This window comes from Quercus lobata, chromosome 12 (assembly GCF_001633185.2).
Source record: "Quercus lobata isolate SW786 chromosome 12, ValleyOak3.0 Primary Assembly, whole genome shotgun sequence".
NCBI classification, from domain to species: Eukaryota; Viridiplantae; Streptophyta; class Magnoliopsida; order Fagales; family Fagaceae; genus Quercus; species Quercus lobata.
The window spans coordinates 1295986-1318144 of NC_044915.1; the positions used below are offsets into that span (position 1 = coordinate 1295986).

General features: G+C 36.8%; 2 protein-coding genes and 1 pseudogene across 7 annotated transcripts; 2 read left to right on the forward strand and 1 right to left on the reverse strand.

The window, feature by feature from the left end:
- Window positions 1-567: 567 nt before the first annotated feature.
- On the forward strand, window positions 568-8279 carry LOC115972481 (dolichol-phosphate mannose synthase subunit 2). Of its 2 annotated transcripts, XM_031092786.1 has the most exons (4): window positions 568-736; window positions 4914-4949; window positions 7657-7770; window positions 7920-8279. In XM_031092786.1, the coding sequence occupies exons 3-4, from the start codon at window positions 7681-7683 to the stop codon at window positions 8070-8072; spliced, it is 243 nt and encodes an 80-aa protein (XP_030948646.1). In that variant the 5' UTR covers window positions 568-736; window positions 4914-4949; window positions 7657-7680; the 3' UTR covers window positions 8073-8279. The 2 variants fall into 2 exon arrangements, with proteins under 2 accessions (XP_030948646.1, XP_030948645.1); XM_031092785.1 differs by lacking the exon at window positions 4914-4949 and having other exon boundaries at window positions 574-736.
- On the reverse strand, window positions 6390-7193 carry LOC115971622 (annotated as a pseudogene).
- A 9411-nt stretch (window positions 8280-17690) lies between the features above and the next one.
- LOC115972172 lies at window positions 17691-22159 on the forward strand. Of its 5 annotated transcripts, XR_004087415.1 has the most exons (5): window positions 17691-17877; window positions 18167-20171; window positions 21178-21286; window positions 21581-21698; window positions 21825-22159. XR_004087415.1 is itself a non-coding variant. In XM_031092353.1 (4 exons), the coding sequence occupies exon 2, from the start codon at window positions 18170-18172 to the stop codon at window positions 20162-20164; it is 1995 nt and encodes a 664-aa protein (XP_030948213.1). In that variant the 5' UTR covers window positions 17691-17877; window positions 18167-18169; the 3' UTR covers window positions 20165-20171; window positions 21619-21655; window positions 21825-22159. The 5 variants fall into 5 exon arrangements, 1 of the variants encoding a protein (XP_030948213.1); XR_004087412.1 differs by lacking the exon at window positions 21178-21286; XR_004087414.1 differs by lacking the exon at window positions 21178-21286 and having other exon boundaries at window positions 21619-21698.

Consider the following 22159-nt stretch of genomic DNA (forward strand, 5'->3'; position numbering starts at 1 on the left):
TTTGTATTTAATATTTTATTCTTTCTCTATGTATTCTAAAGACAAATGAAGAGAGTGGATAGTGGTGGTTGTGTGTGATGAAATAGAAACAATTAAAGAATAAAAAAATTGATATTAAAATGAAATAGAGTTTAAAATAAATAATTTGATGTGAGTTTTTTTTTAAAAAAAAAAAAATTGTTATATGAATTTTTTAAAAAGATAGGTTCTAATGCTTAAAAAAAAAAATTGCCCACCTAAACATTCTTACATTAGAAAGTTTGTTACTCATATATTTTAAGGACCAAGCACTTTGATTATAGGCCAAATTTCTAATCCCACCCTCTAAATTTCACTAATTTTTATTTCAATCTTCTAAATTTGTCTTATTTCATTTTAGTCATTTAACTTTCAAAACATAAAAATTCAAACTTTCGTTATCTTGCCATCTACTGTTACCCGTTGAATTACTAAAACTATAATGTTTTGCTCTTAACTTAAAATTTTATTTTTCTTAAAAAAAAAAAAAAAAAAAAAATCTAGAAAAAAAACCAAGCTCATGCCCAAACCCGATGTTCTCGGGTTGATATTGTTAACCCGAATAACATCTTTATTATCAATTATCATTATTCTGGAAAGTGGGAATGGTGAAACAGGAAAAGGAAAGCCAAATCCATGTTAAAGTCTTCAAACCAATTCCTCCAGTAAACGAAATATAAACATTTTTCCATCAACTTTCGCTGAACCGGCCTAACAGGTAATTTTCATCTCCCTTTTCTGGTAATTTGATTTACATAAAATTAGGATTTTGTTTGTCAAGAATTTCATTATTTTTATAGCCGTAAAGCCTATGTCTTGAGAATTTTAAATAGTGTGTTATTCATTCATGTAATTAGATTTGACTTTCTCTTCACAGGAATTCAAATTCCCGTGTCTTTCGTTGTGATTTGCTGTTGTGAAACTGTATTTTTCACTTTCAATTAAGCTGTGATTTGCAAGTTGAAGTTCTTCTACCATAAATAAAAACTTTGAAGAATTTAAGATTGTAGGTTATTGTGTTTTGAGGTGGTCTTTTACTCTTATAATGTACCTAATATTTTCTATCTCATATTTCAATTTTATGGGCTTTTTGTCTTCAAAAACTAGACTCTGCTGAAAGTGATTTATTTCTTAACAGTTAATCTCAATTAAAAAAAAAAAAAATTATAATGTTTATGTTTAGGATTTTAATGGGCTCTTGTTCAAATGGGTCGAGGGTAAGGTCGCGAGTTCAAAACCCATTGGGTGAGTACATTTTACCTTAAAAAAAAAAAAAAAAAAAAACTTAGAATTTAGAGAGGCAAGGACACTCATGAAATTTGAATGACAAAGCATTCTCATGCTTTTATTGAATGAGTGATTTTGACAACACAGAGATGAGACTGAATGGAATTATAGAAAATAAGAATTCCTTTTTTTTTCCCCTTCTTTTGAAAGGTATCCATAATCAGAACGAGAAATGTTTTATTTTCTTTTGGTGAGGGGAGGGGGGTTGGGTAAAGATCAGGATCAAGATTGGTCCTCCAGAGCTAGGATTGTGAGGCGAATGCTGTATTGTCTTGAGAGGGGGCTTGGTGTATCTATCATCAAAAGCCTGTAAAATGGTTACAGATGCTCAAATACTTTCTAAAGTTAAAAGTCCTGGAATTTGTTGTTAGTATTGATAATTAATATGTGATCAGTGAGCAAGTTGCTCTAAACCTGGAAGCTTTAGTATAAATCTGAATGTGGGTGTTTTGGTTCTTATACGTTGTTCTCCTATTTATACTTATAAAAAAATGAATGTTCTTCTCCTATTTATGGGCCTCATTAGCTTTTACCTAGTTTATGTCTTTTTTTTTTTCCTTGCAATGAATATTATGTCACCCAGATTTGTGTTACTTGTGTATTTGCTAGGCTATGACTTAATAGTTGAAACCTTGTTTGGTTGCTCAGAATTGAAACTATAAGCAGTGTCTGCATTTTAAAGCTCAAATCTTACTTGTAATTTTCATCCATTGTTTTTATTTCTTTTTATTCAATGAAGTATCATTTACTGATCAAAAAGAGAGAGAAAAAAAACCCTTAAATTTTACTTCTGCTGTAATGCCCTATATCCCCAATATTTTCTTCTATGAATTTTATAATAACGGATTCATATGGTTTGAGAAACATGAAACCTATGGTGAATTGTGCATCTGCTCTCAGTAACATTGTAAGTAAATTGGTCCTTGGGTTAGGACTTAAATAGGAATGATTAAATCCTAAAGGTGGTGAAGAAAAAATAAATAAGTAAAAAGTGTAATGTGAACTCCAAAAGAAATATATTATTTTTTGAGGCCTGGAAACAAATTGGATATTTTAGGGTGGTTTTGTTAATTTTTTTAAATAAAGCAATTAAATAAACCATAATTGGGTCACAAATGTAATCAAATAAAATTGAGAAAAGATGAATCCTTTCTTTATTTTTCCTAGCAGCCATAAATCCTTGCTCCAATATATTATACAACTCTTACACAAAATAAGAGAGAGAGAGAGAGAGAGGTAGTCAACATGAAAGAGGAAGGGAGACCAATATTTGATTGTGGGCATAAAGTCTTGCTGCTGGAAATCAAATTAAAAGGTGAAAGGTCTATTTTTGGATTGATGTAAGAATTTTGAAGTTATATATATGGTTTGTTGACAGCATAGTGAGATTAGACTATTTCTGCATTATTTTTTACTTGATTACAGTGATAGAGGTTTTACGTACCGGGTTGAATTCAAATAATGACCTGATGGTTGCACTCTTAATTTTAAGGGGTCTTGTATATTACATTGATTATTCTTTGAAGATCTTAGGTCTGGAAATTTATAAGGTTTGATTACTAGAATCGGTGCTTGATTACAATGTTTGATAAAAGTGACCTAATACACATTCTCGTCATCTACTGAAGGTCCCAAAATAAATAAAATTATGAGCTAGTTACTTATCAACAATGGTCATGGCCTTCTGTTAGCAAAGCAAGAGTATAATGTGTACATAACAATGGTGCCTATGGGAGCGGTTCATAACATTGAGTTATTGGTAAATGTTCTGGTCTATAAGCAAGGTTCTCTTCCTCTGAAATATTTGGGGCTCTCTTTGGGTGCAAAATTCAAGGAGAAGACAATATGGAATCCAATTTTGGAGAAGATGGAAAGGAGATTGGCGGGATGGAAACAATTGTACTTATCCAACGGAGGTAGAGTTACTTTAATTAAAAGAACTCTATTGAATCTACCTACTTATTTTCACTCCTTATTTCCTATCCCTGCTTATGTGGCTTACCAGATTGCAAAACTTCAACGGAACTTTTATGAGGTTGCCTAGGGGAAGAGCCCAAATTTCATCTAGTTAAATGGGCTACTGTTTGTGCTCCACTTTCTTCATGTGGTTTGGGGATTAGGAATTTGAGACTTTTTAATAAAACCTTACTAGGGAAGTGGTTGTGGAGATTTGGGCTTGAGAGGGATGCTCTTTGGCGACAAGTGATAGAGATGAAGTATGGGTGTGAATGGGGTGACCGGTGTGCTAGTTCAGTTTCTGGTCCCTATGGTGTGAGCTTGTGGAAAAATATTAGATGGGGTTGGCTTTCTTTGTCTCTTTATATTTTGTATGACGTTGGTGATGGGTCGAGAGTGAAGTTTTGGCAAGATTGGTGGTGTGGAGAGACTTCTCTTGGTGTTTGCTATCCCGAATTATTTAGTGGTGTGGAGAGACTTCTCTTGTTGTTTGCTATCCTAAATTATTTAGGATTTGTAAGCTTATGAAGTTCACCAATGGGGTCCTTCATCGGGATGTACATTTTTTAAGGGTTGTTCATGATTGGGAATTGGAGGCATTGTTGAGCTTCATGGATACTATTTACGGCACATTTTTAAGGGGATTGGGGAGGATAAGATGTGTTGGAAACCAAATAGGATTAAGGGATTTTTGGTTAGTTCTTATTACCATCTTTTAGTTGACCCTAGTGACAATATTTTTCCTTGGAAAGGTATATGGAAGCAGAAGGTCCCTTCACGAGTGGCTTTTTTTGTATGGACTGCTGCCTTGGGGGAAAGTTTGGCAATTGACAATGTAAGGAAAAAAAGGTATGGATTATGGATTAGTGTTTTATGTGCAAGTGTAATGGTAAATTAGTTGACCATCTCTTACTTCATTGCCTGGTTGCTACGGATCTGTGGTCTATGGTTTTGGGTTTTTTTGGAGTAAGTTGGGTTATGCCAAAGTCTATTGTTGAGCTTCTAGCTTGCTGGCTAGGTCGGTTTGGTCGTCATCGAAATGGTCATATATGAATAGTTCCCCATTGTTTGATGTAGTGTCTTTGGAAAAAAAGAAATAGCAGGTGTTTTGAAGATGATGAGAGAACTATGCCAGATCTCAAGTTATTTTTTTTTAGAACCTTAATGGATTAGTTGTCAGTATTGAGAATCCATTCTTTCTTTTCTATTCTTGATTTATGTAATTTCTGTATTTGATGGTATACCCTTGTATACTCTCTGTGTATTTGGGTGTCTCTTTCTTTGATATCAATAATTCTTTATTACTTATCAAAAAAAAAAAAAAAAATGTCCTATGACATTATGGTTTCATTATCTCACAATATCACTTAAACTTGTTTGGTTCTTGTATGAGCATTTGTAATGTCCTTGTGACGTTGAGCTAACTTAGAATTTGATAATGTCTAGAAGTTGAGAATCCTAGGAATTTCTAAACTGTGAGCTAAGGGTCATCTAGTTAACCCCACATGGTAGTAAGGAAGGTTAGTTGATTTTGAGTGCTAGTCTATGGTAGTTTCATGGGGTTATTCTCTTAAATTAGTTTGTGATAGCGTGATAGAATTTATATCTCTTGTGGTGGATCATTAAGCAATTGTTTTTCGACTTCTTGGTAGGCATCACAGTTGGACTTTTGAAGGAACTTAAGTACTGTAAGTGGTTATGCACATTATGCTCTTTGTTCTCCACCATATATATGATCTTTCTAGAAAATTATTTTGACATAATGAACTTATCAAAAAAAATTTATTTTTTGACATTATGATTTTTCTGTCCGCTTTTTCTAGAAAAAAAAGTTTTTCTTTGAAAGTTATTTTACATACCCAAGTATTCAAAGTGCCACTGGATATTTTCCTAAATCACACATGGGTCAAGCAACTTTAGTGCTTTGTGACAAGGTGATCAAACTAATTTCCAAAAGGCTTATAAAAGTCTTGGACAGCAGCAAAACAAGATATTCATAGCATACTGATATGTTTCAGAGTAAATTTATTTATTGGTTTGCTTGAGTGCTAGTGTTCCTGTAAATTATGAATATGATTCTTCTGATGATCATGCAACTGTAAAATCATTTCTTAAGATATTGTGGACCTTATTTTGGGTTTGAAACTCTGGATCAGGTATATAGTGTAAAGTGGTGAACCCTGGCCAATGGGGGTTAAGTTATTGGCCTTCGTGATCTCATTGAAGAGAGTCAATGCAGTGTGGCCATGGCTAACAGGGGTTAAGTTGTTAGCCTTTAGTATTGATGCAGTGTTTAAGGCCCTTCGAATAAGGGCAATAGACAGTAACTAGCCAGCATTGGTTAAATTGCTGGCCTTTGGTTTCCAATAAATGGAGCCGATGCAATGTAACCAAAATTCTGTGTGTGAAGTATGTGCTTCAGTCCCGAGATATTGATTTTGTAAACTTATGAATTGTCTATATTTGTTCGATTCACATGTCGTTCAATCCCATACCTGTAGCTACACGTATCAGTTTTACCTTAAAAATAATAATAAATTTTCTATATGTCACTGATTGAAAATTATGTTCTTACTATTTAGAGCTAATTAACTTATGATATCTCTATTTGTCATTATCACTGTTTACACTTTTCATGAGCATCTCAAGGCATATCTGTTTTTAAGTGAGTTTTATTTTCTTACAAAGAGACTTTATAAATTGTTATACTGAAATCACTTACGAGAGTGTGTGTGTGTGTATAATCTCTGTCCTCACTAGACACCCAGTCTTGTGAATATTTTGTATTTCTACTTACTAGGCTGTTAAGCTCATCCTTTTCATACACACACACACACACACACACACACATATATATTTCTTTTTTTTTCAGATCAAGTTTGATACAATAGAGGTTTAGCACATTGTGGGTACTCTTGTGAAGCTGGAGGCAGTTTTCTTGTCCAAGGATTTCAGTTGGAATTAGCAATATTCCTGAATAATTTTTTTTTTATTCTATATGTTTTATACCTTTGAGGGCTACATGATTTTAATTGTTTTTTTTTTTTTTTTTTTTTTTTGATAAATAAGAAACAAATTTAATGATTAATTAACTATAATTCAAAATTTGAAATCTTCCACACAAAAAAAAAAGGTAGAACACATTAAAAGTCCTTGTACCCAATATTGGCAATAAGCAACAACTACAGAACTCAGATACTCAAAAGTACCGCTTGGATTACTAGTTCATTAGAGTAATAACCATGAAGCTTTACGCCATAGGGAGGACTTCAATATCTGTTGCCACTGCAGGCAACCGGAAATGATCCTCCTCCTTTGGAGTGTGGATCCCAATTAAGCATTATCTTGACCTTGAACATGTCTAACGGCAGAGTCAATATATTCATTGACTGGCTGACCAGAAGAAATCACATATCCATCCTTGAACTTCATGGCCTTTGCACGATGTGCCCCCAGCTTTCCACTAACAATCACCTCACATCCCTTTGCCCCACTTTCCATGACAAATCTCAGTACACCATAGCAAGCCCTCCTAACAGCGAGACCTCCGAGAAGCTTGTATCAGAGAGACTTGGCCTGAGCAATAGCGCAAAGCTCTCTGTTGTTAACTTTCTCAGCGTAAAGCTCTATGCTGTTCTCTGGAAACTTGAACCTTTTCTGTACCACCTAGGTCAGCGCTCTGATCCTTCTTCCCTTCTCACTGAGAATGTTTGGTGTTTGTGCGGCTCTGATGATGATCTTGGTTTGCATCGGGTAACCCTAACGTCGACGCCGGAGTAACCGTCCTCAGTGAGCTCATGGGTCTGTACCTCGTTCAGCTTGGCGTAGAAAACTCCGTCAGCTACGAACTTTCGCCATTTTTGAAGGAAGAGGTGGAGGGATCTGAGCTCTAAGCTTGAGGTGGCTTGTGCTCTGGCAATTCGAAAACTGTGAAGGATTATGTTTGATTTTCACTCGTGAATGTCATTCTTTGGGTTTACTTTATATGATTATATTGTGGAGATTTTAGCGCTTTATTTGCATATTAAAGTTGACAGAAATAGTACTGAACACCAAATTCATGTAGTTGGGTTTGGGGCTGTGACATTTGCAGTGAAATTTCTTTGTACTACTGTACAAATTTGATTCAATTTGAAGCTCATTTCAATACCGAGGGACTAGATATCCAATTCCAATGCTTTGATTGCATGCAACCCTGAGAATTCTCTTCTTGTTATTATACTTTTTGTGGGTGAAGAAGAGGAAAGAGGAGAGGGGGGTTGGGGGGGAGAGGGGGGTTGTTTATGGTAGCTTGTTTGTATGTGATGCACATTATGATACTTGTTAATGTTTGATCAAAGTGTCAGCTACTATGTGTGCAGTTGCTGATTTGTCTTCTTTATACTTGCATTACAGGTAGTGAAAGCCATCAATATCAGGATGGAATTAGCAGACAGAGCAGTTGGGTTTCTGTTATCTTTTATCAGCTTATCCATATTCACGTATTATACCTTCTGGGTCACCATTCTGGTCAGTTTACTTCCAATTTAATTTAATCTCTTCCTTTTACAACCCCTAGCCCCCTCTTCAAATTCCCAAAAAAAAAAAAAAAAAAAAAAGGAAATGAATACTGTATGCGTAACCTATTGATGTTTTATTCATATCTTGTGATCTTTCAGCCATTTGTAGACAGTGATCACTTCATCCACGAGTATTTCCTACCACAAGAATACGCCATACTAGTACCTGTATTTGCCGGTGTGGTGCTTATCTGTTTCTTGTGTGTATTTATTGGATTTGTGATGCTCAAATCCAAAAAGAAGAAGGCTTGATACAATTAGTTCTGCCTTTTAAAAAAAATCTTTGAGAGTAACTTAGAGTTCTTATTTTCTTGTTTGTTTTTTTACCTCTCTACACATTTTCTGATCTGAAGGAGTGTTTTAATTTTGGATTTGTTGAAACTTGCAGGTTTTGTGTATCTGTATCATTTCTAATACTATTAGAAGCTCATATATTAGTCTATTACCTTAGGGCCTAAACTTATTTTGGAAAATTGAGTCTATTACCAAATTTACTGCATGTTGCCTATAATTTGTCCGTGGTTGTTATGGCACTACTGCATTCCTTGGCATACTTTGCTCATTGTTTGGTACTGCTACCACATGTTATGCAAGGGACTTAACATAACACCACTACAGACCACTTTAGTTTAATTTATTACCCCCCTCCTTTTTATAGTATGGAATCCCGTTGTTAGATAATGACATCCTACTTGCCTAGGATAGAGTGCTGAAAGTATGCGTTTGTTGATAAGTTTTGTAACTCAACTTGTACCTCATGATACATTTATGGGTTCAACTTCCCCTCCCCAATGCTGTAACTGTTGAATTAAAAATTCACCCCCCCCCCCCCCTCTTATAGTTCATGTTGAAACTGTATTAGTTTCCATGATTTTTTTGGGCACTTCTTAACAAGATAAAGGATGCAAAACTAGTGGTGACAAATGAGGATGATAAAGTTAGTAAGAATTTTTTATTTGGTTAAGGATTTAAGATACCTGTATAGAAGAATTTTGTCAAAAAGTTTTAGCTTAAATGGCATCTCCTTCTACTGTAAGAAAGGGTGGAAGGTAGGCTCCCATTGGGTTCATTTATAAGTTTTCCAATAAACAAAAAAGGTAAGGATTTCGCAGAGGTACAAGTCCATTGTGATAGATGATGTAACTATAAATTTAATCATCTTAATAAAAATTTTAACTTTTCTTAATATATATAACTAAACCCCTGGCCAAACCTTGAAACTCTTGGGTTGTCATTCATTTAGAAAAGTGCAAACAGTGAAACTGGAAAAGGAAAATCAAATCCATGTTCGAATCTTTAAACCAATTCTTCTGGTAAATAAAATAGAAAATTTTCTAACGACTTTCTCCCAATCAGCCTATTGAGGTGATCTTCAACTAGATTGATTTGCAAAAAAATAGGATTTTTGAATCATATACTTGTTTTATAGACAGGAACCCCTAGGACTTGAGAGTTGTTAATAGTGTGTTATTTATTCATGTAAGTAGATTTGACTCTCTTCACAGAAATCAAATTCATTAGCCTTTCAAAAAAAAAAAAAAAAATTTTGTACTCTTTTTGGGCTTTGTCATGGTCAGTTCGTTTGCATAGTTACACCATTTTACATAATGATACATGAGGTTAAGGATGTAAATCAAATCTTTAATGGGATTAAAATTTTATACTCGCTACGTGATTTGTAATGGTAAAATTTTATTCTTCAATTTCAATTAAGTTATGATTTGTAGGTTGAATTAAGAAGAATTTAAGATTGTAGGTTATTGTGGTTTGAGGTGGTTTTCTACAATGTACCTAACATTTTCCATCTTATATTGCAATTTTATTGGCTTTTGTCTTCAGAAAGTCAAGTAATTTATTTCTTGACAATTATTCTCATTTAAAAAAAATGAATTAAAATTTTTTATTCTTAGGTTTTTAATGAGCTCTAGTTTAAGTGGCATTTCCTCCTCTCATAAGAAAGAGTAGAGTGTAAGGTTATGACTTAACAATAAAAAAAAAAAATAAAAAAAAAATTAAAGAATGTAAGCCTAAATTATTGTAATTACTTGGGGCATATTAAAATTATGGTATGGTATAGGAATGCAAGCTTTTTTTTTCTTTTTTTCTTTTTTAATTTTTGCACACTTCTTTCCTCCCATTTTCCTTCTCTTTCTTTCTTTCTCTTTTTTTTTTTTTTTGGGGGGGGGGGGGGGGAGGGGGAGGTGGGGGTGGGGGAATGTAATACATTTTGAGAATGATAAAGTTAACAAGTTACAAGATTGTGATTAAAGACTAGTATATACGAATAAAATTATTTAGAGTAGGCTCAAATTAATGGTGGTGCATCCCACTAGTGGAGATGTTTTTGACATATACCAATGAGGGACAAAAATCCTAACAAGGACAGACACTCACGGAACTGGAATGAAGGAGCATGCTCATGCTTTAGTTGAAGGATAAAATCTATTACTTCACTTGCATGGATCCACAAAACTGTGCAATAAACACTCTTTAGTTGAATGAGTGATTTGGACAAGATGTAATTGAATGAAAAAAAAAAGATTACCACCCCCCCCCCCCCCCCCCCCCCCCCAACAACCTAACATGAAAGTTCCACCACTCTTAACTCGTCACGTGAGCAAGTTGTGGCAAAAGTTATGCCACTTGTTGTGGAATTAGACTTTTTGAGTTGAGAAAGATCATAATCAAAATTGGACCTCCAGAGCTAATACAAACTCTATGTTGCCTTCCATTAGATGAAAAGTGTGGCTGGGTGTTTTTATTAAAGCTATGTGTTTTTTTGAAAGGGATTACTAACAATTTGTTTGGACGGACAAAGAAGCAAGAAAGAAGAGTAAAGGGAGGGGCGGGTTTCATGAACCCTATTTGTAGGGACAAACCTAAACAGGGCCAATTTTGGGGCTTTTAAGCTCCATTTGGATTCTTCTGCGTTTTTGCCTTCATCTTTTTTTACCAGCGCCTCTTGTACTGTTTATGGACATGAATAGCGCATTAAGGCAAAACTACAGTGTTTTCAGCAGTGAACAGTAATTAGAAATTTTTTTTTTTTTTTTTTGTTTTCAGCAATAAGTTTTCACTTTTCAGCAAAATAAGCGGTATCCAAACACACACTTAATATATATATATATATTTTTTTTTTCGTATATTTAAATATTATTAAATAATATAAATTTAACTATTGATGATAAATTTGTGGAATAACGCCCCCTTATTTAAGTAGCTATCAATTAATGAAGGTTGGATTTTAGTAATGATTTTTATTGGCAACTACTAATTTTGATGGCGAGAGAAATGAAGAGCTTGATCACTTTCTATGTGTTTAGAAAATTGGAAATTTTTACTGTTAAATTGTTGCAAATAAAGTAAAACACATTAATAGAGTGAACACCATTTGAGAAGACGATAATTTTTTGTTTTAATTAAATTTTTTTTACACTTTGAGACAAATAAACCGTGCATTCCATTTGTCAATAAAGAAGGCCTTAACTTTTTTTTCTTTTTTCTTTTTTGGTTTAAAATTTTTGGTCTTGATAATTCTCCCTTAGGCTACGCCAAGGGTTCTCCTTCTCGTGTTTCTACGAGGTGACTCCCTCCCTTAGTGTGGCTAAGGGGTTGTATTTTCTTTTATCACACACAGATGGCAGACGACGTTATTAGCAGTTTGGAGAACATGAAATTGACAACGGAAGAAGAGGAAGTAATAGCTATCTCGGATGAAGGTCGGAAGGAGGATATTGAGAGTTGTGCTTTGAGTTTCATAGGGAAGTTCCTCACGTGCAAACCATTCAATAAGCGAGCGGCGCTGAACACTTTGAGAAGAGCGTGGGGCTTGGATGAGGGAGTGCAGATGGTGGAGGTTGGCTCAAACTTGTTTCAGTTCAAATTCAAAACAGAGTTTGAGATGGAAAGGATTCTTAAAAGCGGTCCATGGTCGTTTGATAATCAGGTGCTCATGGTACAGAGGTGGAAACAAGGGATGACGGCGGAGAACGTTAAGTTTGAGTCAGTAGCTATATGGATTCAAATTTGGGGAGCACCTTTTGACATGGTTTCCCCAACAGTAGCAGCAGAGATTGGAAGTCGGTTAGGGCGAGTGGAAGAGGTCGAGAAACGGCAGAGGCAGGACGCTCAAAACCTTTTTATGCGTGTGAAGGTGGCCATTCCAGTTGCAAAACCGATAAGAAGGGGAGGATTCGTGGCAGGGACGGATGGGCAGCGCACCTGGGTGACGTTCAAATATGAGCGTCTCCCTATGCTCTGCCATTGGTGCGGTCTGCTTGGGCATGACCTGAAGCACTGTGCACAATACTTTGGCGCAACAAAGAATGGGGAAAAGGTGATATGCCAATATGGAGATTGGATGAAGTCCCTAGGAGGCCGGTCTAGATCACCATCAAAGAAGGAGTCAGCACACACAGGCTCGCACCGGGATGATGAAGATACGGATAGGCGAAGAACAAGCTCTAACGGGCGGAGGGTGGCGGCGGAGGAAGAAGAGAGCCGACCAACAAACCCTAGGCTGAATGACAGTGATGAAAAAGGAAAGAACGTGGTTTCAGGCGTTACAGCGGATTTTGCGGGGTGCGATAATGAAGAAGCGTCAGTTACGAATTTGAAATATTTAAGCTCTAACGTTAAAAACACAATACATGCAAAGTCACGGACGGAGGGTGCTGGACTTGGTGAAGTCAAAGACTTTAATGGGCCTCAATTAGTTAAGCCAAGGCCCACATGGACTAGGATCACACGCATGGACTATGGGCTGGGAGTTAAAAATAATGAAGAGCCCGTAGTTGTGCTGGGAAAGAGAGGAGGGTATCAGGAAGTGCAGGAAACAGAGGATAGTGCAGAAAAACAGAGTACGAAGCGTAGCAAGTCACAGGATGATTCTCAATGCAATGCAACGGCGGGGGTGTTGGATCACCCTTGCCGAGACCAATGAAACTCTTAAGTTGGAACTGCCAAGGGCTTGGGAACCCTTGGACAGTTCGTAGCCTTCGCAAATTAGTGAAGGATCAAGATCCTAAGGTGTGTTTTTTGATGGAGACTAGGTTGGATAAGGAAGGGTATGACAAGCATTGTAGGGAGGTGCCTTTTCAGAATAAACTAATAGTGAAGAGGCCTAACTCCGGTGGAGGTTTAGCACTTGTTTGGAAAAGAGATGTCAAGCTGGATGTTATAAATTTCACAGAGAATCACATTTTGGCAAAGGTGGTGGAAGACGACGGTCTGGTTTGGTATGTGACATGCTTCTATGGATGGCCTGATTCTAATCAAAAACATAAATCATGGGAGCTCTTGAATCACCTATCTTCTTTTGTTCAAGGACCTTGGCTGTGCATAGGGGACTTTAACGCAATTCTACACTCATCTGAGAAACAGAGCAGTCACCCACCTTCTTATAAACAGATGGATGAATTTCGGGAAGCTTTGGATTTGTGTGGATTGATTGACATGGGGTTCAAAGGGTATCCTTTCACGTGGAACAACAAAAGGCCTGGTAGTGCGAACACTAGGGAGAGGTTGGATCGGGCGGTAGTGAATATGGAATGGAGGGAAAAATTTCCAGCAAGTACCTTAAGGCATCTATTTTCCCATGCTTCTGATCACCGTCCGTTGTTGCTGCAAACTAAGGATGACGGGGGGCCGCGAAACAGAGGAGTTCCAAGTTTTAAGTTTGAAGAAAAGTGGCTTTTATGGGAGGAGTGTGAAATGGTTGTCTCTGAAGCTTGGACAAAAGAATGGAGGGCACAGAATTCATTGGTAAATACAAAAGAAAAAATTCAGCACTGTGGGGCTGAGTTGCATGCATGGGGTTCTTCTAGGACCCATCCCGATGCCAAGGAGATAAAAAGATTGCAGAAACATGTGGAAGAGTTAAGTGTTGGGGTGACTACTGTGGAAAGCAAGACAGATTTTTTGGCAGCAAGTAAAAAACTTGATGACCTTTTGCTCAAACAAGAAATTTATTGGGCACAAAGGTCTCGGGTTAATTGGCTGAAATATGGGGACAAAAATACCAAATTCTTCCACTCCAAGGCATCACAAAGGCGACGGAGAAATTTTATTCAGGGATTGAAAGATCAACAAAACAATTGGGTGGAGGAGATTGAGGATATTGCCGGTGTTGCAACCAAGTACTTTGAGTCTATCTTTGAAGCAGGTGATTGTAGCCGGATGGATGAATGCCTAAGTGCAGTGCCCCAAAAGGTGACAGCTGATATGAAGGAGACTTTGTCCAGAGAATTTAGTGCGGAGGAAATCAAAGCAGCGTTGTTCCAAATGGGACCAACCAAGGCTCCTGGACCGGACGGTATGAATGCTTTATTTTATCAAAAATTTTGGCATATAGTTGGTAATGATGTGATTGCAGCTGTTTTAGATTTTCTGAATTCCGGAAACATGATTCCTGAAATTAACTATACTCATATTGTACTCATTCCAAAGGTAAAATCACCGGAAAAAATGTCGGATTACAGGCCTATCAGTCTTTGTAATGTTATTTACAAAATTATTTCAAAAGTGCTGGCTAACAGGTTAAAGCTGATCCTCCCCCAAGTGATCTCTATTTCCCAAAGTGCTTTTGTTCCTGGACGTCTCATCACTGATAATGTCCTTGTGGCTTATGAAACACTTCATGCCATGCATTGCAGAAAAAGTGGGAAAAAAGGCTCCTTAGCGCTAAAGTTGGATGTCAGTAAGGCATATGACCGTGTTGAATGGTCCTTTCTCAAGGGTATCATGACCAAGTTGGGTTTTCCTGAAAAATGGGTTGATCGAGTTATGAGTTGTGTAACTACACCTAGCTTCTCGGTTCGCATCAATGGAAAAGCTTATGGAAATATTATTCCATCTAGAGGGATTCGACAGGGTGACCCATTATCTCCATACTTGTTCCTATTATGTGCTGAGGGCTTCACATCCTTACTTGATAAAGCTGAAAAGGAGGGGCAGCTTCATGGGGTTTCAGTATGTAGAAGGGCTCCACCCATCTCTCATCTTCTATTTGCTGATGACTCGCTCTTGTTTTGCCAAGCTACTCAAGATGAAGTGCAAACTATCTCAGAGGTATTACAATTATATGCTGTCTCTTCTGGACAATGCATTAATCTTGAAAAATCATCAGTCTATTTCAGTAGCAATGTGAAGGAGGAACGAAGACAAGGGATAAAGGATTTATTGGGGGTTAAGGAGGTGGAAAGATTTGACTCCTATTTGGGCTTACCTACCTTGGTTGGCCGGTCGAAATACCAAACTTTCTCATTTATAAAAGATAGAGTGTGGAAAAAAATCCAAGGGTGGAAGGGTAAAATACTATCAAGAGCCGGTAAGGAGATTCTGATCAAAGCGGTAGCTCAATCCATCCCCACTTACACTATGGGGGTTTTTCAACTACCGATGAAACTTTGTGAAGAACTTAATGCTATGTGTGCTCGGTTTTGGTGGGGGCAAATTGACAACGAAAGGAAGATCCATTGGAAGAAGTGGAGTGTGCTAGCACAATCAAAAAAGGAGGGTGGAATGGGATTTCGAGATTTGCACAACTTCAATCTAGCTATGTTGGCCAAGCAAGGATGGAGATTGCTACAACAACAGGAGTCTTTGGTGTATAAGTGCTTTAAGGCGAAATACTTTCCACATGGTACATTCCTTGAAGCTACAGACATCCCAAATAGTTCTTATATATGGAAGAGCTTATTAGCAGCTCAACCTATATTAAGAAAAGGTGGCTGTTGGAGGGTGGGTAATGGGTCTTCTATTCGGGTCACCAAAGACAGCTGGATTCCTAACCATCCTACACACAAAGTACTCCATCCACCACGTGTGGATGAGTGGGAATGGAGAGTTTCCGAGCTCATAGACTGGCGGGTTAAGACTTGGGACCGGGAACTCATTATTGACGCATTCCATAGAGAGGATGCAGAAGCCATCCTTCGCATTCCGTTGAGCCACAGATTGGTTTCAGATGTTATGATATGGCTCTACACCAAGAATGGGGAGTACACGGTGCGTTCGGGGTACCATATTGCCCAATTAATTCAAAAGCAAGAAAAGGATATGGGGGAGTGCTCAAAATTGGTGGAAGGATCTCAGGTTTGGGCAAAAGTTTGGAAGATGAAAGTGCCAAATAAAATCCGAGTGTTTGCATGGAGAGCTTGCCAAAACATTCTGCCTACTCGTGAGAATTTAGTTCGCAGGAAAGTAGTCCCGGATGCCTACTGTGAACGTTGTAACCAGGTCCCAGAATCTGTTCTCCATGTGCTTTGGGAATGCGGAGCAGCACAAGACGTGTGGGCAGGTGGTCCCCGTAGACTGCAGAAAGTAGGCACGACACATAGGGATTTCATGCAGCTGATAGAAGACTTACTCCATAGACTGTCTGAGGAAGAGTTAGAGCTATTTTGGGTCCACTGCTGGTTAATATGGAACCACAGAAACACGGTGGTGCATGGAGGGAAAGTTCAGGATCCTTCAAGACTAAACTCACGGGCATCAGATTTGCTTGGTGAGTTTAAAGCTTCACAAGTCCAGTTGGCTGTCCATACAAATCCAATTGTTATGCAGACATGGAGTCCACCTTCAGGAAATTTTTATAAGCTAAATTTTGATGCGGCAGTTTTTCCGGATACAGAGTCGACGGGTTTTGGAGCTGTTATAAGGAACAACAGAGGGGCTGTGATGGCAGCGCTGTCAGCGAAGGGTCCTCTGGTATCCAGCAGCGAAGAAGCAGAGATTTTGGCGTGTCGGAGAGCCTTGGAGTTTGCTGTGGAGACTGGATTTCAAGAGGTGGTTGTTGAGGGAGATAACGCTACTGTTATAAGGGGTTTGACAGCCACAAAACCTGATCATTCCATGCTGGGAAATATTTATGAGGATGCTCGCTGCCTGGCGTTGAGGTTCCGTAGGCTTTCAGCTAGCTGTGTTAGACGTAGTGCTAACGGTGTGGCTCATTCCTTGGCCCGGTTTGCTAAATTTGTAAGTGAGGAACATGTTTGGTTGGAAGAAGAACCCCATCCGGCCCTTGAGGCTTTGTATTTGGACAATTCTGATTTTGATTAATTGAAAGACACCCAGTCCATTTTCAAAAAAAAAAAAAAAAAATTTGGTCTTGATTAAATTTTTACACTTAGGGACACATATACATTATATTCTTTTTGTCAACAAAGGAAGCCTTATTTATTTATTTATTGTTGGTTGAGAGGTCTCAAATTTTTTTTGGCTATACATATAGATATAAAAATATTCTATTGTTCATTATGGCCATTTCTTCCATTTGGGCGACTATTGCCTAAGTGGCTAAAGGTTTGAGTCAAAACTGAACCCAAGAGCAATACTACATATACAAAAAATTTCACAACATCTAAATTGTTATTAATTTTTATTTAGGCCTACTACTTGACAAATTTATTGTCTACCATTTATAACTCACCACCTTAGTGACTACTAACACATTTAATGATTTTTTTTTTTTACTCTAGCCTTAAGAGACTTTGGGGCCATCCCTCCCATTTTTTTCCCCTGCAAATAACTAGCATATATATATATATATAATTATAATAATAAGTTTAAAGACAATGGATTTCATCTATTGAAGTGATAAGTTATGATTGATGCACAATAAAAATTCTATAAGCAGTGATTAAAAAAAATGTTATACTAATCATAATTTATTTCAAATAAATTGTGAAATTAATTATGTATGTAAGTAGCATTGTTGATATATACACAAAAATTTTAAAATTTAGTGCCAGGATATATATATATATATATATATATATATAATATTGTTGGCCTCCTTCCCTTAAAAATTTACAAATTAACCTACATATATGACATATGATATGTGACCGTGATACATGTGCGCCCCAACCCTTTTAGCCATTGCCCCCCAAAAAAATAAGGAAAACCTATGGACAATGCCCGCGAAACAAATTGCAAATTCGGTCTAAAACCATAAAAACAAAACCCTACCAAAACAAATCAGAAAACCCAAATATCACTCTCTGGCTCACTCCACCGTGTCACCGCCGTTGGCGTCTCCACCTCTCCAGTCGAGGTATGCTCTTGAATCTCTCATCTCTCCTTTTTGGTCTCTGTCTCTGTCTCTGTTTATCTCTGAACTGTCGTAACTGATAAGTTTGAAAAATTGACTGCTCTCTCTCTCTCTCTCTGCCTTTAATAATACTCTAATGAAATAATATTGAGTTGATTGGTCATTGACTAGTAGTGTAGTGTGTGTGTGTATCTAGATATGCTGTTAATGGAATGAAATTTTTTTATGTAGGATAAATCCATACAAATCCCTATAATATGATTAATTAATATGAATTTTATTTGACTTGTAGATCATGGGAAAGTCAACTACAATATTTGATTATTTCAAAAGACAAAAAACAGATAATTTAGAAGCCAAAACTGATGATCCCGCGTTGCCGAGTGCCAGTGTTGATGATGTCCCAATTTCTGAAAATCCCAACTCATTTCATAGAGTTTTGGAGAGCTCGTGTGAGTTTAATCAAGTGCTTGACAATTTCACTTCTGAACAAATTGCAAATGACCGGCTGCTATTAAAGGTCACCATTGATGTTGTCAAATTGCTTGCATTCCAAGGTCTTCTGTTTGATGATTTCACTGGTTTAATCAGTCACGAAAAATTCCGTTCACTTTTGGATATGGTGGCATCATTTAATGAAAAGGTTACTGAAGTGATGAATAGAGCTCCTGAGAATGCGTGTTACAAATTACCTGATATCCAAAAAGAAATTTTACATGTTTTTTCAAACAAGGTGAGAAAGGCAATTCGCGAAGAAATTGGTGATGCAAAGTTTTGCATAATTGTTGATAAATTTTATGATGTGTCATGGAATGATATAATTGCTATTGTTTTAAGGTTTGTAGACAAAGACGGCTTTGTGCAGGAACGTTTTTTTGGGTTAGTTCGTGTCTCCAACTTTTCGGCATTAACCCTAAAAGATGGGATATATTCTGTTTTGTCTCATCATTGTCTAAATATCCAAAATATTCGAGGACAGGGGTATAATAGGGCAAGTAATATGAGAGGGGAGTGGAGTGGATTACAAGCTTTAGTTTCAAATGATTGTCCATATGCTTACCATGTCCATTGTTTTGTACATTGCATGCAATTAGCGATAGCGGCAGCATCAAAGAACGTTATCCCTGTTCAAAGTTTTTTCATGAAATTAACTTCTGTTGTCAATGTTGTTGGTGAGTGTAATGAGAAACTAAAAAGTTCTTATGCTGCTGAAATTGCACATATGATTGACATGGTTGAGCTTGAATCTGGAAGGGGATTTGATGAGATTAGCACTTTGCAATGGGCTGGAGATACTCGTCGGAGTTCTCACTTGAAATCGTTTTCTAGCTTGATAAAAATATTCAATCCAATATGTGAAATTTTACTTGAGGTCATTGATGACGGAACTAGTTCCCAACGAGGAGAAGCAGACTTAGCTTATGAGGAATTGACATCATTTGAATTTGTGTTCATTTTGCATCTAATGAAAGAAGTTATGGAGATCACTAATCCGTTTTGTCAAGCTTTGCAATTCCAGTCTCCAAACATTTTAAATGTCTTGCATTTTGTTTCATCCACTAAAGTACTTATCCAAAAATTCAGAGATGATGGATGGGATGGCTTACTTACCACTGTGAAATCATTTTGTAAGGCATGCAACATAGATGTCCCAGATATGAATGCTCGTTATGTTCGGTTTCGAGGTCTAGCTCGTCATCAAAAAGATTACTTTACAATTGAGCATCATTACCGAGTAAATATTTTTAATGCTACAATAGATTCTATAGTTCAAGAATTAAATCGTCGGTTTAGTGAGCATGTAGTGGAACTACTTCGTCTTAGCTCAGCTCTTGATCCTAGAGAAGCATGTGAATCTTTTAGAATCGAAGATATTTTATTGTTGGTAAACAAGTTTTATCCACAAGACTTCACAGACCATGAAAAGCAACAACTGAAAGTGGAACTTGATCATTATGAGCATGATGTAGTTCGGCATCTGGACTTCAAAAAGCTGTCAACTATTTCTGAATTGTGCCAATGGTTGGTAAAAACTAGAAAATCAATAGACTACCATCTTGTTTATAGAGTGGTTATACTTGTGCTTACTCTTCCAATTTCTATTGCAACTACGGAGCGAGCATTTTCAGCCATGAATATTGTCAAAACTTGGCTTGTAGACAAAGTGCAAGATGATTTTCTGGCGGACTCTTTGATTTTGTATATGGAGAGGGAGACTGCTGCAAAATTTAGTTTGGAATCAATCATCGATGATTTTCAAGATTTCAAAGAACGTCGAGTTCCATTTTGATAGACAAGTAAGTTAAAATTTTAAAATGTTAATAGCAATGCTTATTTTGTTTTTTCGCTTTCATTGATATTTTCTTAATAATGAATAGAGATGTTAGGAATCTTACTCCTATCCCCTCGTTTCAATTTATATCTATTTCTTAAAATAAATAATTAAAAAAAAGCAAAAGATAGTCATAATTGTCAATTTATATGACCATTGCCCTACCCTTTCCTTGCCTTTCCTATTATAGAGAAGGTATATTAATTCCTCTTCCTCCTACTTAATTTTTAAAATATCAAAACAAGGGGAAAGGATAACCATTCCCCTCCCCTCTCTTCTCAACACTCTCCAAACTTCCAAACACATTGTAAAAGTATTTTGTGGGGACCTGAACTTTATGGTTAATCTTAGAAATTTGAAGATGAGATTTTAGTGTTTGACTATGCTTTTGGAAATGTCATTGTGAGTGCAGATTGCTTTTCACAGTAAAAAGAACTGTAGTATTGATAATTACTGAATTTTGTAGAATTAACAAAGTTTTTTCTCTGTAGATATCATTTTAGTCAACCTGTTGGTATACACATGTAGTTATAGGTGCTAAATATGTGAACTTCATGAAGAGGGATTATTAGGTCTTTTTGAAGGATCTATTCGTTAGAGAGGTGGGGGAGAAGTTGTTGGGGAAAGAGAGTTGGGCATGGGGGTTCTGTCATGATTGATAGAAGCTTTAAAAAAAGTAGTGGTGACATTCATTTTTTTTTTTTGGGAGGGGGTTGTTGTGGGGGGTTTATTGTCAAACCCTGTTAATGGTTATGGATGCTTTAATACTTTCTAAAGCTAAAAGAACTGAAAATTGTTGTTGGCATTGATAATTGAATATATGATCGTGAGAAAGTTTCCCTACTCTAGTATAAATTTACATATGCATGTGCTTTAGTTCTTGGATGCTTTTCCCTCTTTTGTCTCCATTTTTTTCCCTTTCACAATGAATATTATGTCACCCAGATATGTGTTACCTGTGTATGCATTAGGTATTAATTTATGGCTGGGACTGGGAGGTTCTCTCCTCTTTCTGCCATGGCTTATTAATTGAAGCTTCATTCAGTCATTTGGGTGCTCAGAATTGAAGCTATAAGCAGAGTTTGTACTTTAAAGTTCAAAGTTTACTTTTGCAATGAAATGTTTTTGTACCATATACAATTTTGATTCAGTTTGAAGCTCATTTATGTACAAAGGGACTAGATATCCAATTTCAAGACTTTGATTCCATGCAACCTTGAGGGTTCTCTTGTTGTTTTAAATTTTTGTGGGTGAAGAAGAAGAAGAGGGGTGTTGGGGGGGGGGGGGGGTATTGTTTACATTTGCCCCCCATTTGTCTTTGATATTATGATATTTATTAATGTTTGATCAAAGTGTCTGCTGCTACATGTGCAGTTGCTGATTTGTCTTCTTTGTACTTGCATTACATGCAGTGAAAGCCACCAACATCGGGATGCAATTAGCAGATAGGCAAGTTGGGTTTCTATTATCTGCTCAGTTTATCCATATTCATGTATTATACTTTCTGGATCATCATTCTTGGTCAGTTTACTTTAACCCCCAACCAAAAAGATAAAAGGGGAAAAAAAGCTGTATAAGCTACCTATTGATGTTTGATTCATATCTTGTGATTTTTCAGCCATTTGTAGATAGCGATCACTTCATCCACAAGGATTTCATGCCACAAGAATATGCTATACTAGTACCCGTTTTTGCCAGTGTGGTGCGTCTCTGTTTCTTATGTGTGTTTATTGGATTAGTGATGCTCAAATCCAAAAAGAAGGCTTGATGCAAAATTTCTTCCATTTTTCACTTCTGCGGAGAGTAACTTAGAAATTTACTTATTTTCCTTGTTTGTTTTTCCTCCCCCAACACATTTTCTAGTCTGGATGATTGTTTAGTTTTGGATTTGCTGCAGCTTGCAGATTTTGTATATCGGTATCATTTCTAATACTATTGGAAGCTCACATGTCA